The sequence below is a fragment of the Macaca fascicularis genome, chromosome 2 (genome assembly GCF_037993035.2).
Source record: "Macaca fascicularis isolate 582-1 chromosome 2, T2T-MFA8v1.1".
Classification (NCBI taxonomy): Eukaryota; Metazoa; Chordata; class Mammalia; order Primates; family Cercopithecidae; genus Macaca; species Macaca fascicularis.
Window position 1 is genome coordinate 120117732 of NC_088376.1, and position 15607 is coordinate 120133338.

At 46.5% G+C, this 15607-nt stretch overlaps 1 protein-coding gene across 11 annotated transcripts in view; it reads right to left on the reverse strand.

The window, feature by feature from the left end:
- The window catches only part of ARHGEF3 (Rho guanine nucleotide exchange factor 3), a 347163-nt gene that overhangs the window by 299844 nt on the left and 31712 nt on the right, over positions 1 to 15607 (reverse strand). For 6 of the 11 annotated variants that reach the window (XM_074032549.1, XM_005547439.5, XM_045386025.3 and 3 more), the window contains exon 2: positions 2639 to 2727. The exons of the other annotated variants lie outside the window; for them this stretch is intronic. Coding sequence is in view for 4 of the 6 variants with exons in the window: in XM_005547439.5 (XP_005547496.1) it covers positions 2639 to 2700 (62 nt within the window). In the remaining 2 variants the exon portion in view is untranslated. The remainder of the gene's footprint in view (positions 1 to 2638; positions 2728 to 15607) is intronic. 11 annotated transcript variants of the gene reach the window in all.

Sequence of the window (15607 nt, forward strand, 5' to 3'; positions counted from 1 at the left end):
GGGTGTGATGGCTCCAAAGCCATGCTCATTAAACAGAACTCAACAACTGTGGGTCTGCTTGATACTCCAAGTGAGAGCACTGGGTAGAAACCAGGGCTCCATGGTGAGAAAAGTTTTGCTGGTTTCCTTTTACTATTTGGGTTGGTTTTGAATATGTTTCTGTCTGTTACCTAATGGCCACAAAATGGGGAGAAACAACACAACTCCCTACTCTAGAGGACCACTGTGAGAATTAAAGGAGATAAACAGGCCAAGTGATCCACGCAGAGGCTAACATAGTAAACACTCAAACTGTTGCCAATGCTGATGGCATCAGTGATGGTAGTGGTGGATATAAAAGTAGGGAAATCCATCTGAGGGCTCTTTGAAGCCCCTTAGGTTTAGAAGGAGAAGCAGACGATCCTGGGCTGGACTCTCCCGGGGGAGTGTAAGTGTACTCCTTGGATGCTTCTCAGAAGAGAATGCAGCAACCACTCCTGGGAAGGGCCAGGCTCCCCAGATGCCCTGGGACTCTGGATAGGTGGATGGGTCCCTATGGGGACAGAGGCTTATGGCACCCTCAAGAGATGAAGCTAGGCAACAGAGTCCTGAGAACATGAACATCCTCAGAGTTCAGAGGAGGCGGAGGAAACTACAGCCACAGAAAGACACCATCATTCACCCAAAAAAATAGCAAAATTAAAAAGCCGAAGATCTGAGGCATGGCAGGACAGTGGGCAAATGGGAGATCTGGTGCCCAGGTGACAAGCAGTGCCCTTTGGAGAAGGAACTGGTGATGTTTCAGACCTTACAGGTATACACAGGATGGCCCAGCAACTCTAATCCCTGGCAACCTCCCTAGAAGACTCTTGCCCATGTGCTCAGGAGAAACGTACCAGAAAGCACATCATAGCACAACCATAAGGGCAACAAACAGAACCAAGCTAACCACTATCGTCGGGGAACTAGCCCAATAAACAGTTGGATCCTCGTACTATGGAAATACTATTCACTTGGCTGCATTAAAAAAAAAAAAAAAAGGTACATTCACATATGTCTTGAAAACATTTTAGGACATATTATTGAATTTATAAAAGGGCTACAAAATACGCCAACAAGTACAATATGACAGTATATATTTAAAAACAGAAAGGAAAAAAAGGAAGAAAGGAAAGAGGGACTTTTGTTCTATGTATCGAGATAACTAACAAAGTTATGGAAGAAAACGTACAAGGTAGATCCCAGTGGTTAGTTCTGGGAAGGGCAGGGATGAGGTAGGAGCTGGGAATGAAAATGGGGGTCAATGGGGATTTCATTTGTATTTTTAGCAAGGAAAATGTATTTATTTATTTCTAAATAAAATTAATTTTAGGCTGGGCATGGTGGCTCATGCCTGCAATCCCAGCACTTTGGGAGGCTGAGGTAGGTAGATCACCTGAGGTCAAGAGTTCGAAACCAGCCTGGCCAACATAGTGAAACCTCATCTCTACTAAAAATACAAAAATTAGCCATGCATGGTGGCAGATGCCTGTAATCCCAGCTACTCGGGAGGCTGAGGCAGGAGAATCGTTTGAACCCAGGAGGTGGAGGTTGCAGTGAGCTAAGATTGTACCCATTGCACTCTAGCCTGGGCAACAGAGCAAAAACTCTGTCTCAAAGAAAAGTAAATAAATAAATTTAATTTGATTAATTATTGACATTACATTAAAAGTTTTTAATTATTTATATGTAATTATTTATTTTAGAGATGGAGTCTTGCTGTGTTGTCCAGGCTGGAATGCAGTGGTTACTCAGCCTCCTAAGTACCTGGGACTACAGGCACACACTACCACAACTGGCTTAAAAAAAAAAAAAAAAAAAAAAGGCAGAAGAAAGAGAAAGAAATGGTGAGTTGAAGAGAAGACAGAGCTGCCAAGAGCTCAGGGTCTGCCTTTGCCTCCTCTTGGGGGACTGGCCACTCACAAATGTGAGCACGACACATCCGAGCATGGGGCACAGTGTTTTGGAATGAACGTCCGTAGTTTGGAATAAAATATTTAATTCTATATCACATTGGTTCTAATTATACCAACTCTTCCTTCTAAGTCTTCGAAAAATCCCTTCATACTGAATGGCATTCCTCCTCTGGCGGAGACGTGAAAGAAACATCTTTAGTAAGAAATTAGAGATGTGGAAGAAAATATGTGAAATTTTGCTATCTCCAAATTCTTTTTCTGTTTTTGTGTTTTTGTTTTTGTTTTTGTTTTTGGACAGGGTCTCACTCTGTCACCCAGGCTTGAGTATAATGGTATGATCATGGCTCACTGCAACCTCAACCTACTGGACTGAAACAATCCTCCCACCTCAGCCTCCCAAGTAGCTGGGATCACAGGCGCACATTACCATGCCTGGCTAATTTTTTTTTATTTTTAGTAGAGATGAGGTCTCACTCTATCACCCAGGCTGGTCTCGAACTCCTGGGCTCAAGTGATCCTCTCTCACCTCAGCCTCCCAAAGTGCTAGTATTACAGGCATGAGAAACTGTGCCTAGCACAATCTCCAAATTCTTGATAGCCTCTACTGACTTATGCAGGCTTAAAGGAAGCCCTCCGTGGCATTTAATTGTCACATGCAGGAATTTTAAAATTTTTAATTATTTAGGTTATTTAATTATTTTTACCTTTCCTTGTTTTCTTCCATTCCTCTACAGACGCATTGATTCATTGCTGTGGAACTGTCCATAGACTCAGTATGGCAGGTTCAGGTCTCCTTTTTTAAAAAGCAAAACAACCAACATTTATCATCTGGGTACATTTATAATATAAACACACAAAGAGCTGCATTAGATACAAGAGGAATATATCAATGGTTACCCAGTGTCCACCAAAATCCAGTCTTTCCTTGTTCCATAATTATTCAAGTTTTATCAGGTACAACATTTTCTTTTCTTTTCGTTCTTTGAGATAGAGTCTCGCTCTGTCACCCATGCTGGAGTGCAGTGGCACGATCTCAGCTCACTGCAACTTCTACCTCCCAAGGTCACACGATTCCTTTGCTTCAGCCTCCCAAGTAGCTGAGATTACAGGCGCACGCCACCACACCTGGCTAAATTTTGTATGTTTAGTAGAGACAGGGTTAGACCATGTTGGCTAGGCTGGTCTTGAACTCCTGACCTCAGGTGAGCTACCCGCCTTGGCCTCCCAAAGTGCTGGGATTACAGGCATGAGCCACCGTGCCCAGCTAGGTACCACATTTTCCAAGCATCCTTGCAGGCAGATATAGCCAGATGTCTGGGTTCCCAATGGAACGTGAGAAGAAGTGATGTGTGCCACTTCTCGGTCTAGGTGTTAGATATGAGCACCCTTCCCACGGGCTGGATGGAACCCAGCTCTGCCCATGCAGATGATGACAATGCACTTGGAATGACAAAGCAACAAGGTAGAAACCACCTGGGCCTGTGACTGCGTCTAGCACAGCCACTGCTGTCACCTTAGAACTACTACCTTACAGAGAAATTTCTTTGTTCTTTAAGTCATTGTTTTATGGGCCTGGTTTTATGGGTTGTGAACTGTCATCCCAGCTGGGAATATGATTAAATATCCTCACTGGGGCCCTTCTGCAGGTGGGTTTGGTTATTTGGAGCTTCGCACATGCTATGTACGTAGAGACAGGTGAGGCCAAACTCTTTTTGGCCACAATTTCAGTGAAACCACATGCAACTTCATGAGGGCCTGGTGCATAGTAAGTACTTAATCAGCACTTAATGAATGAGGGATGTTAATAAGCAGGTAATATCTTCCAGAGTGAAGACTCTCAAGAGCAGAGCACTGCGCACAGAACAGAGGGCATTTCCAAGTATGAGCTGTGAGTTTCATGTCACAAAGTGACCACCTGGACTGGTAAAATACCTTTCAGTTGCATGACACCCAAGTTTAGGTAAGGACTCCAGGAGGTGTGCTTAGGAGCAACAGAGGCAAAGAGAGAGACAAGGGAGAGAGACAGAGACAGTGTGCACAGGAGAATATTCCAGTGACGTGGAGTATTCCTCCCACCATTCCGCTTCCTGAACATTTGCCCCAGGATGAGTCTGAGCCATAACTCTGGGATCTTTCTTCAGTCTCAGGCACTGCATTCCTCACCACTCTGGGTGTGGTTTGAGCATCAAAAGATAGATTTTCTTTGTACCACATGGCCCCAAACACAAACTTGCTACTTCATTTAGTGTCAACCAAAGAAACAGCCACCAGTTTCAACTATAGAACTGGCTGTGCAGATCATACTGACGGAGAGTGTGTTGGTCTCCAGCCTGTCATCTTCCAGGCATGGGGGTCAGGGTAATTTGGACCACCCATGTTCTAAGCTGGTGCTGGCTGAATGGTCCAACACCACTGCATCTACTACTTTGATTGCTGAGAATCACAGGCCTGCTTGGCCACATCTCCAGCACAGCCTCCTTCATCTGCCCTACCACAGACCTGGCCAGATTAAAGCACCATTGAGATAAATTCTCCAATCTAGGTGAGTAGGACCTACAGGATACCTGGGACCCTTGTACCCTAAGGCGTTAGACAGTCGGTGTGGGGGAGAGTTCCCAGCCACTGCCTCCAATGCTGGCCTTTAACTTGCAAAGAGCACACCATGACATATTTTTAGCATCTGGATACCTGTCAGGAGCCACTGCTCTGGCTTCCATCAGAGCTAACTTCATCAGCTGAGACATGTGCATTATGGAGGGGCCCAGGCTAGGGCAAGAGTGAAAATGTGGATCCCGGAAGAAGGAAAGATGGAAGGGTAGTGGGACTTGAGTTCAGAATCCCAGAGTTGCCACTGCATCCACAAAGGGTATGAAGAGAAATTGAGCAGCCCATACCTGGGTCACTTCTGCAGCTGTGAACACCTCAACCTACCTCATTTAGGCCTGGAAACCACATTTGTTCAGTGTCCCAAGCTCCTCTGCAGCATATAACTGCTGCAGGGGACTTTACACCCACATTCCAAAATGATGCCAACTGCAGGACTCTCCTCAAAGTCACATTTCCCAAGGAGCCATGAGGGATCACAGCCTGCCTTTGAGGGGCCACTGGCTAGTTCTAGGTCAGAGCTTTAGGTTTTTCCTTTCCCATACTGGCAAAAATATTCTGTAGACAGGCACCAATAAGCCATCACCCTTCAGCCTGTGGCTAGGGGCAAGGACTGGAGGCATTGATCTCTGTGCCCCGGCACTGAGGGATGCCCGAGGGCCTGACCCTGACACTGACATGGATTGTTGCATTACATTCTCACGCCAGCCCTAGGAGGCAGGGACTGTTACCACCTCACTTGAAGAATCAGAAAACTGGGCACAAAGAAGTTGAGACTTGGCAAAGGCCACACAGGTAGCAAATAATAAAGCTGAGACTGGAACCCCAGGCATTTGGCCTGGGAGTTCCTCCTGACTGTGGCATGACATGCACAGGAAAGCTCGGTGGTAGCTGAATGAATGAACAAATGAATGAATCAACAAAAAATTTCAAAAGCAGTGTCAGGAATGGGGTAGGGAAGAGTGTCTCAATGAGGCCCTGGGGGTTGCAGGGTTGATCATGAGCCTAACCTTACCTGCCCTGAATGTCAACCAAAAGGTGATACTCTCAGACCCCTCTCAAGGTTGAGTGTTCAGCCCCAGAACACTCTAAACCCAGGGGTTTCATACCATTGTTTTGTTTGTTTCTAAGGCAGAGTCTTGCTGTTGCCCAGACTGGAGTACAGTGATGTACTTATGGTTCACTACAGCCTCAAACTCCTGGGCTCAAGTGATCCTCCTGCCTTAGCCTCCCATGTTAGCTGGAACTACAGGTGCACATTACCACACATGGCTCAATTTTTTATTTTTTGTAGAGACGGGGTCTCCCTATGTTGCCCAGGCTGGTCTCCAACTCCTGGCCTCAAGCAATTCTTGCACCTCAGCCTACCAATGTGGTGGGATTATAGGCGTCAGCCACCGCCTCAGACCTATACCATTGTTGGTAACGACCACAGCCACTGCTGACTCAGTGCCTCCTATTTATACATGGTAAGTTCAGGGTTCTCACACAGAGGCTCCTCTCATCTGCCAAGGCCCTGCAGAAAAGCCAGGATCATACCCATTTTACGGATGGCAAAACCAGAGATCTGAGAGGGTGTGACTTGCTTATAGTCGCAGCACTTAAATGAGGGCTGATGAACAGCATGGGCTTTTTCCCTACCACACAATACCCACCACATTCCTTGGTTAGTCACAAAGTTCCACAGATGAGATAAGCGCTATTCTAACTCTTTAGGTGGAAAGTTTCATGTTAATCTAAAGTTCATCAGTATTTCCCATCCCAGTCACCTGCATGGAAGAGGAATTCCAGTTCTCCCCAGCTAAAAACTGTCACCACCACTCCCTGATTCCTCTCCTCAGCTGGCTGGATCAGCACCCATTGGTATTTGCTGATACCGCCTGCATCAACCTTCTGCAAAGCACAACTGCATCCACTGGACAGCAGGTCCTGTTAATTCTTCATTTAAAAATACCTCTTCCCAGGAAGCACCAAGTGTCGGTGAGAATGTGAAGCAACCAGAACTCTCATATACTGCTGCTGCTGGGAACATAAATTGGTCCCACCATCTTGGAAGACCGTGACAATGTCAAATCAACCTGCATTTGCTCCTAGGTGCACACGTGCACCAAGAGACATATTCTAGAATGTCCTCAGTAGCCCCATGCACAATTCCCCTACATTTGTCTTTTATTGCTGCTGTAACCAATTACCACATGCTTAGTGACTTAAAACAGCACAAATGTATCTCCTCTCATAGCAATGTAGGTCAGAAATGGGTCAACACGGCCTTGCAGGGCAGCATTCCTCCTGGAGGCTCTAGAGGAGACGCTGTTCTCTTGCCTTTTCCAGCTTCTAGAGGCCACTTTGCATTCCTCGGCTTGTGGCTCCTCCTCTTGTTTTCAGAGCCAGCAATGGTATCTTCAAATCTCTGTCTTCTCTTTCCTCTGCCTTAATCACCACATCTCAATCTCTGAACCAGACCCTCCTGCCTCCCTCCTATAAGACTCCTTGTGACTACATTGGTCCTTCCAGGATAATCTCCCCATGTCAAGATCCTTAAAGTCATCACATCTGCACAGTCCCTTTTGCCATCTAAGATAACACAGTCCCAGGTATTACTGGTGAGCGGTGCCTGTGACCAGGGATTAGGTCAGAAACATCTTTTGGGAGGGCCATTATGTGACCTAGCACAAACCCCAAACTGGAAGCTACCCAAATGCTCATCAACATAGAATGAATGAAGTCAATGGCGGTGATACCCAGTGATGAGAATGGATGACCGACAACTACATGCAGCAACAAGAAAGACACTCAGAAAACAACGCTGAGCTAAAGACGCCAAACACAAGAGTGTGTGGTCCAAGTCTGTCTACAGAAAGTACCAAAACAGGGCCGGGCGCGGTGGCCCGCGCCTGTAATCCCAGCACTTTGGGAGGCCGAGGACAGCGGATCACGAGGTCAGGAGATCAAGACCATCCTGGCTAACACGGTGAAACCCCAACTCTACTAAAAATACAAACAATTAGCCGGGCGTGATGGTGGGCACCCGTAGTCCCAGCTACTCGGGAGGCTGAGGCAGGAGAATCACTTGAACCTGGGAGGCGGAGCTTAAAGTCAGCCAAGATCACGCCACTGCACTCCAGCCTGGGCAACAGAGCGAGACTCTATCTCAAAAAACACAAAAAACAAACAAACAAAAGGACCAAAACAGGTAAAACTATCCCAGGCTGTTAGGAACTAGGATAGCGGTTCTAGTAGGGGAATGGTGGCTGGAAGAGGGATGATGGGGCTTCTGGGGTGCTGGCAAAGTTCTGTTTCTTAATCCAGGTATGATCCATTTGTGAAAATCCATCAAGCAATACGGTATGACCTGTGCCCTTCTCTGTGGATATGCTGTGCTTCAATAAGACGCTTTAATAAATGGCTCTGCCTGCTTCATTTCATTTCCACTCCACAGGCCTGTGTCCTTTCACCTCTGAATGGAGCAGACCCCAGGTGACCTCCTCAACACCCACCACCCTGCCAACTGCTGCCCACCAGACTGACCCGGAACTGATCATCAACTGACAGCTGCTGCACAGTGCCCTCCTCTGTCTCTCCTTCACTCCTTTACCTGCCTCTCACATACAGTGACCCCATCTATGAGCCCCATCTCCACCAAGGTGCTCCCCACTCCCCACCAACTTCTACAGAACTTGAAATAAAAACCACATCATTTGGACTTCATTATGACTGTCACATACTGATTGCTAATAGGACCAAGCACCTACTCTTGTCTCCCCAGACAAATGCAAATGTCTCAAGAGCAGAATGTCTCAAGGTCTTGCACATTCCATTCTGTTCCTAGTTCTGATTGCATGTGAACTTCTAGTGCTAATTAATAATAACTCCTACTAATAACAACAGCCTTTACTGAGCACCTCATATGCACCAGACTCAGCGCTCCTCATGCATTATCTCACTTCCTCTTCTCCTACCCTATGAAGCAGGCGCTATCACAATCCCACTATTGAATAGTAGGAAACTGAGGCACAGAATGGTGAATTAACTTGTTCAAGATTCCAACGTGTATCATGGTAGGGGAGGGACTTGAACCCACACCATCTGATTTCAGAGCCCATGCTCTTAAGCCAGACCCCATTCTGCTTCCATAACAACCCCAACCTAATGGGGTGTTAGGCATACAGTTGGTGCTTAACAAACACTTTCACATACTTAATTACCAAAAAATATATACACTAAGAAAAAAAGTCTTCATAAGTACACAAACAACAAAATCAAGACTCCACCAAATGAGATCTTTTCATTTTCAGATCTCAAAAGAGGACATGCCCTCCAGGGAAATTTACAAAACTCCGCGTACTCCTTGCTATGCTTCATGCTTGGCACTCACAGCTTTATAAACTTTTATCAGCAAACAACAGTCAGAGTTGTCCTCCAGGCCTTTATCTGAATAGGGAGAGAGCTGGATACATTTTTTCTTGCTGTCTGCCAATCTCAGGGCCAGAGCCAACATCAGAACTAAAGTATGGTTGGATGGCTTAGGCTGGGACTACAAGGTCCCAAGCCACCCGCCCCAGATGACCTCACCTCCCCAGTGGCCAAGAAACATGGCCCAGAGCCCTTGGCTAAAAACAAGGCCACCACCCCCGAGGGCTGATGTGGCCACTAAACTGAACCAGAGATAACGGCACGAGTAGCCGAGACATTAGGTCAGTTACCAAACAGTGCTCTGGTCAGTGTGGACACAGCAGCGCATCTGGGCCAGCTTGGCATTGTTTCCAAGCATCCACTATCACCTTGAGTCCTCCTGCGCATGGTCTTGAAGCATCTACATGGATACAAATGAAAAGTTCCTATGCCCCAGGAGGACGGGGACTACTATGAGGAGACATACCCTGTGAAAAACAACCAAACTGCCCATCAATAAGGCCCTGGGGAAATAATGACTCTTTGGTGTAGAATATGCAACAGCTAAAACAACAAAGCAGATCTAGATGCACTAGCATGGGAAACACAGCTCAACTCAACATTAGAGGGGAAGAAAAGCAAGAACAGAACCCAAAGTATAATGATGTTTCTAGCAAAAGAAAAACCCCACATACTTCAAGACTCGAGCTATATGAAGCAGTGGTGGATGAGAGCCAGCACATACCAGCTTGAGAAAGCCAATGGTGCACATCTCTTTCCAACTCTATTCAGTCATGTTGGGGTTTGTTGGCCATGGTGGGAGTTTTATCCCATGGAAATCAGAAAATGCTGTAAATCATGCCTCCCCACTCTCCAAACCATCCCCAAGAGCTGACTGTTAAACATGTCCCAGCATAACACTGTATGTACAGACATATATATAGTTTTGTTTTGTTTTTTGAGATGGAGTCTCGCTCTGTCGCCCAGGCTGGAGTGCAGTGGCATGATCTCAGATCACTGCAAGCTCTGCCTCCCGGGTTCACGCCATTCTCCTGCCTCAGCCTCCCGAGTAGCTGGGACTACAGGCGCCCGCCACCACGCCCAGCTAGTTTTTTTGTATTTTTAGTAGAGACGGGGTTTCACCGTGTTAGGCAGGATGGTTTCGATCTCCTGGCCTCGTGATCCGCCCACCTCGGCCTCCCAAAGTGCTGGGATTACAGGCATAAGCCACCACGCCTGGCCCATAAATATATTTTTTAAAGTTTAGAAAACACAACCTCAAAGTTATTTTTAAGTGGCTGTCTCTGAAGTGGGATATGGGACTGGCTGGAGGTTAAGACAGGCTTCAGTTATATCTGTACCACTAGCACTTTTTTTTTTTTTTTTTTTTTTTGGAGACCATGTCTCACTCTGTCACCCAGGCTGGAGTGCAGTGGCACAATCTCGGCTCACTACAACCTCCACCTCCTGGGTTCAAGCGATTCTCCTGCCTCAGCCTTCTGAGTAGCTGGGATTACAGGCATGTGCCACCACGCCCGGCTAATTTTTGTATTTTAAGTAGAGATGGGATTTCACCACAATGATCAGGCTGGTCTTGAACTCCTGACCTCGTGATCCTCCCACCTTGGCCTCCCAAAATGCTGGGATTACAGGCATGAGCCACAGTCCCTGGCCACCATTAGCATTTTACAACACCAACGCCAACAAAAATGTTTATATTGTTAGGATTACTAAAATTGTTTCAAAGTTTAAAAAAAAAAACAAAAACTCTCAACATTATGGTACAATGTAATAAAGCTGTAATGATGGGATATACAGTTGTAACAGGAAGAGCACCAAGTCAGCCTGAGCATATCATGGAAGGCTTCTCAGAGGAGATGATGACTGGGCTGAGTTTTGAAGGGTGAATAAGAGACTACCAGGTCAACAAGCCAGGGCTGCTCTGGATGAAGAACACAGTGTAAGTAATTAACAACGAGGGAAAAGATATTACAAGAGTGAGGAGGAGGGTGACAGAAAGTATAAGGAGGGCTAGGGTAGTGCAGTGTGTCATCACAGCAGGTTGTGCACCCTTGCATGAAATGAGATCATCCATGTCCAGTGTTTAGCCTAGAAGATGTCTCAATGGTTAGTGTTACCTATTTCTATTTGCATGTCTACTCTATCATCCCTGGACGCCAAACACTGTGGAGGTTATGGGAGATTGTCGGGGCAAGAATTTGGAAGTGAAGTCCCATGACCATCCTCTGAGAGACATTTTGCCAGCTCCACCACTCACATCACCCCCTTGGATTTTCCCAGAGTGCTCTGAAGATGCGCTCTCGTGCCTCCTTAGTGCTCCTGCCACACTCCTCCTTCACCCAATCCCACCAATGTGTGCACACGTGTCTCCCCAACTGCACCAGGCTGTGTGACACCCTGAGCACACAGACAAATGTATACTTGTTGAACGAATGAACACATTCAGTGAACTGTGTACTCTTCCACTCTAATGAAAGATGATACAAACCTGCTGTGGAATCAGGACACCCACACCATGGAGGCATCACCACCAGCTGAAGCAATAAAGTGGTCTACATGGGGGTGTTGGCCATTCGAGAATCATAGAAAAAGAAGGCATCAAGAGGCAAAGCTGCACAGTACCCAACCAAGTCCGTAAGTCACTATCCCTCAAAGGAAGATGCATGCTGGGGACACAAGGACTTGTATTTCTAAACACAGTGTCAAGATACCCCAATGATGAAATAGATGCAACAGGCTAATGATGGTATCGTACTTGCTCCAACAAGTATTTTGAACTCCACTCCCACCAGGCAACCTACAGGTTTGGTGCTTGGCTGCCCCTGTAGCTTAATTACATGGATAGATGGAGTACCAGTTCCAATTTTCACTGCTTATGTTCAGGCTGGTACTCCATCACATGTTCATCTGGGGAGGTTTGGGGAGAAGGTTAGTCAGTCCTCAAGGTCATATCACAAGTCCCCAGTCTTCCCAGTGGAAAATCAGATCCCAGATCCCAGGATAGGAGGCTTGGTGGAGATACCACGAGCAGTCAACCCCTGCCTGGTTCCAGGATGCCTGTCCTTAGGCCAAAAGGTGTTCCAATTTCAACCAGGGCATCTCATCTTTTATATGATTTACATGCTATGGTTCTTGGAGGAGTTCTCATACGGTCAAATGGTTCCAACAGAACAAAAAACTTTTAAAACCTTGCTTTATATAAAACTATTGGACGGGTGTGGTGGTTCACACCTGTAATCCCAGCACTTTGGGAAGCTGAGGCAGGTGGATCACCTGAAGTCCGGAGTTCGAGACCAGCCTGGCCAACATGGTGAAACCTCATTTCTACTAAAAATACAAAAATGAGCTGGGTGTGGTGGCAGGCGCCTATAATCCCAGCTACTTGGGAGGCTGAGGCAGGAGAATCGCTTGAACCTAGGAGGCGGAGGTTGCGGTGAGCCGAGATCGCGCCATTGCACTCCAGCCTGGGCGATAAGAACAAAACCCTGGCTCAGAAAAAAAAAAAAAAAAAAAAAAACCACTACTACCGTCAGCCTGTGTCTCTCTGGGTCCCTTCAGGAATGCCTTTCATGGACACTCAGTATGTTTTTGTTGATGGACAGACAGCATGCTTACGGATTCACGGAGGACCCAAAGGTAGAAGGGAAAAAGACACAGTGGTCAGAGCAGGACTGGGGTCCCCCATTCTGTGCTGCCTGCTGTATGACAGACATGGACCTAGCAACGGGTCATCTATGTCACCCTGTCATCATTGTCCTCCTCCTCCTCACCACAAGCAACGGCAATGGAGGCCTTTTCATATGCCAGACACCCTGCTGAGGGCTTCAAATGCTCAACCCACTCAGCAGTGTTGTCAGGAACTCTTATCTCCTCACAGCAGAGGAAACCTAGGCACAGAGAGCACAGATTTGCCCACAGAGCTAGTGACTGGAAGAACCAGGGCAGAAGCACAAAAACCAAGAACATTCTCCCCCAAACAGAGGTCCCAAAGGGAAGTGGCAGACACGCAAAATGGCCCTAGAAATGGTCTTGTGCCAGTTTTTCTAGTTGAGGTTAAAACTGGATCTTTTGGGCAGGGAAAGATTTTCTGACCTGATCCTTCACCAACCAGCATTTGTTTAAATGAGCTTCATAGAATCAACACACATCACACTCACTAACTCAGCTCAAAGTCTGGTTTGTCTCGTTATCATTCATTACTTGCAAGGACAAATGCTTAAGTACAGCATACCTCATGCCCAGAGTGCTTCAAAGTGCAGAAAAAATAAGGTGAGCTCTCTTAGAAGCCCAATTCTAAATAATGCTTTATGAAATTATACCTGGCTAGCCACTTACAGACAATTTACAATTCACTGAAATCTATGGGGCTGTAGTTAAGGGGCACAGATGACCAAGATATATCAAGGACCTGTTCTCTAACTGCAAATTCACACAAGATCCCTGAGATGTGCACATTGTTATCCACATTTTCGAGAACGAAATAAACTACAGCTTTAGGCAACCTGGCCAAGGTCCGGCAGCTGGAACTGGACAATAGGGGTTGAACAGCTGGGTCTGTCTGACTGACTCCCAGGTCCAGACCTCCCAAACTGCCAATATCTCATAGGTTCTGGCACCTGAGTAAATATGCAGCCCAACTCCCCTACAAAACAAAACTCTCTGGCTCAATCTTAGCTCCATCTCTGTGCTCTGACCCAAATGTCAGCTGAGAAAGACCCTGCAAAAGGGAGGACCAAACTCAGCCTTCTGACACTGGAGGGCAAATTCTAAATTCAGTAGGAAAATCCTGCAGAATTCAAAGTTCCCCTGGAAAACCCCTCAGGAAGATGCATCTTAGTGAGCTGCTCACCCTCTCTGGAGGAACCCAACTTGGTTCTCCCACAGTGCTAGAGCAGCTGACTGTGTGTTCAGCTGCACTACAGGTAAAGTCGGTGGTCAGAACCAAAGGAAAACACAGACCTCTAACCCCCAGACTCACACACAGAGCTGCCCTGGTTGAAGCGCTCAGACTGTGGGGCCTGTATAGGGAGACCAGCAGATTCACCACCCCTGATCTCCTGTATCCTTCAGAATGTACACTCATTAAGTGGAACAGTGAGATTAAACTGCTGTTTTTCTCTTTTTTTTTTCTAAGAAATTCTAGTTTTGTTTGCATAAACTAAATGCAAGAGAAATGTGATTCCATAATACCATAATTACACAATGACAAGATTTTACATAAGCTATTAAAACATCTATATTGCAAAAACATTTACAACAGAGAAAGCCAATGGAGGCCTGGGGTTCCAAAATTAGACGATTGGGGCCGGGCGTGGTGGCTCACGCCTGTTATCACAGCACTTTGGGAAGCCAAGGTGGGCAGATCACCTGAGGTCAGAAGTTCGACACCAGGCTGGCCAACATGGTGAAACCCCATCTCCACTAAAACTACAAAAATTAGCTGGGCATGGTGGCATGAGCCTGGAATCCCAGCTACTCAGGAGGCTGAGGCAGGGCAATCATTTGAACCGGGAGGTGAAGGTTGCAGTGAGCCGAGATTTTGCCACTGCACTTCAGCCTGGGTGACAGAGTAAGACTCCGTCTCAAAAAGAAAAAAAACAAAACTTCGTCTCAAAAACAACAACAACAGGCCGGGCGCGGTGGCTCAAGCCTCCCAGCACTCTGGGAGGCCGAGGCGGGCGGATCACGAGGTCAGGAGATCGAGACCATCCTGGCTAACACGGTGAAACCCCGTCTCTACTAAAAAAAATACAAAAAACTAGCCGGGCGAGGTGGCGGGCGCCTGTAGTCCCAGCTATTCGGGAGGCTGAGGCAGGAGAATGGGGTTTCACCATCTTGGCCAGGCTGGTCTTGAACTCCTGACCTCGTGGTCCACCCACTTTGGCCTCCCAAAGTGCTGGGATTACAGGCGTGAGCCTCCGCGCCCAGCCAAAAATTTTTTTTTGTAAATAAAATTGTGTTGTCTATTTCCTATTGGTTTGTAGAAGTTCTTTATATATTCTGGATATAAATCCTTTGTTGAACATAAGTATTTTAAACATATTTTCCCAGACTGCAGCTTGCCTTTTCCCTCTCTTAATGGTGTCTTTTGATGAAGAGTTCTTAATTTTAATGAAATCTGATTTATAAGCTTTTCTCTTTATGCTTTTCTTTTCTTTTCTTTTCTTTTTTTTTTTTTTTTTTTTTTTTTGAGACGAAGTTTCACTCTGTTGCCCAGACTGCAGAGCAGTGGCGTGATCTCAGCTCACAGCAACCTCAGCCTCCCAGGTTCAAGCAATTCTCCTCTCTCAGCCTCCTGAGTAGCTGGGACTACAGGCGCACGCCACCAAGCCTGGCTAATTTTTGTATTTTTAGAAGAGACAGGGTTTCACTATGTTGGCCAGACTGGTCTCAAACTCCTGACCTCAGGTGACCCACCCGCCTTGGCCTCCCAGAGTGCTAAGATTACAGGCCTGAGCCACCCCGCCTGGCCCCTTTATGATGCTTTTCGTGACTTATTTAAGAAACCTGTGCCTAGCCTCATCTCATGTAGATATTCTTCTTTATTATCTCCTGAAAACTCCATTGATTTTCCCTGCACATTTAGATTCTCAATCCATCTTGAATTATTTTTGTGTACGGTGTGAGGTAGGAGTGAGGTAGGATGTACTTTTAGG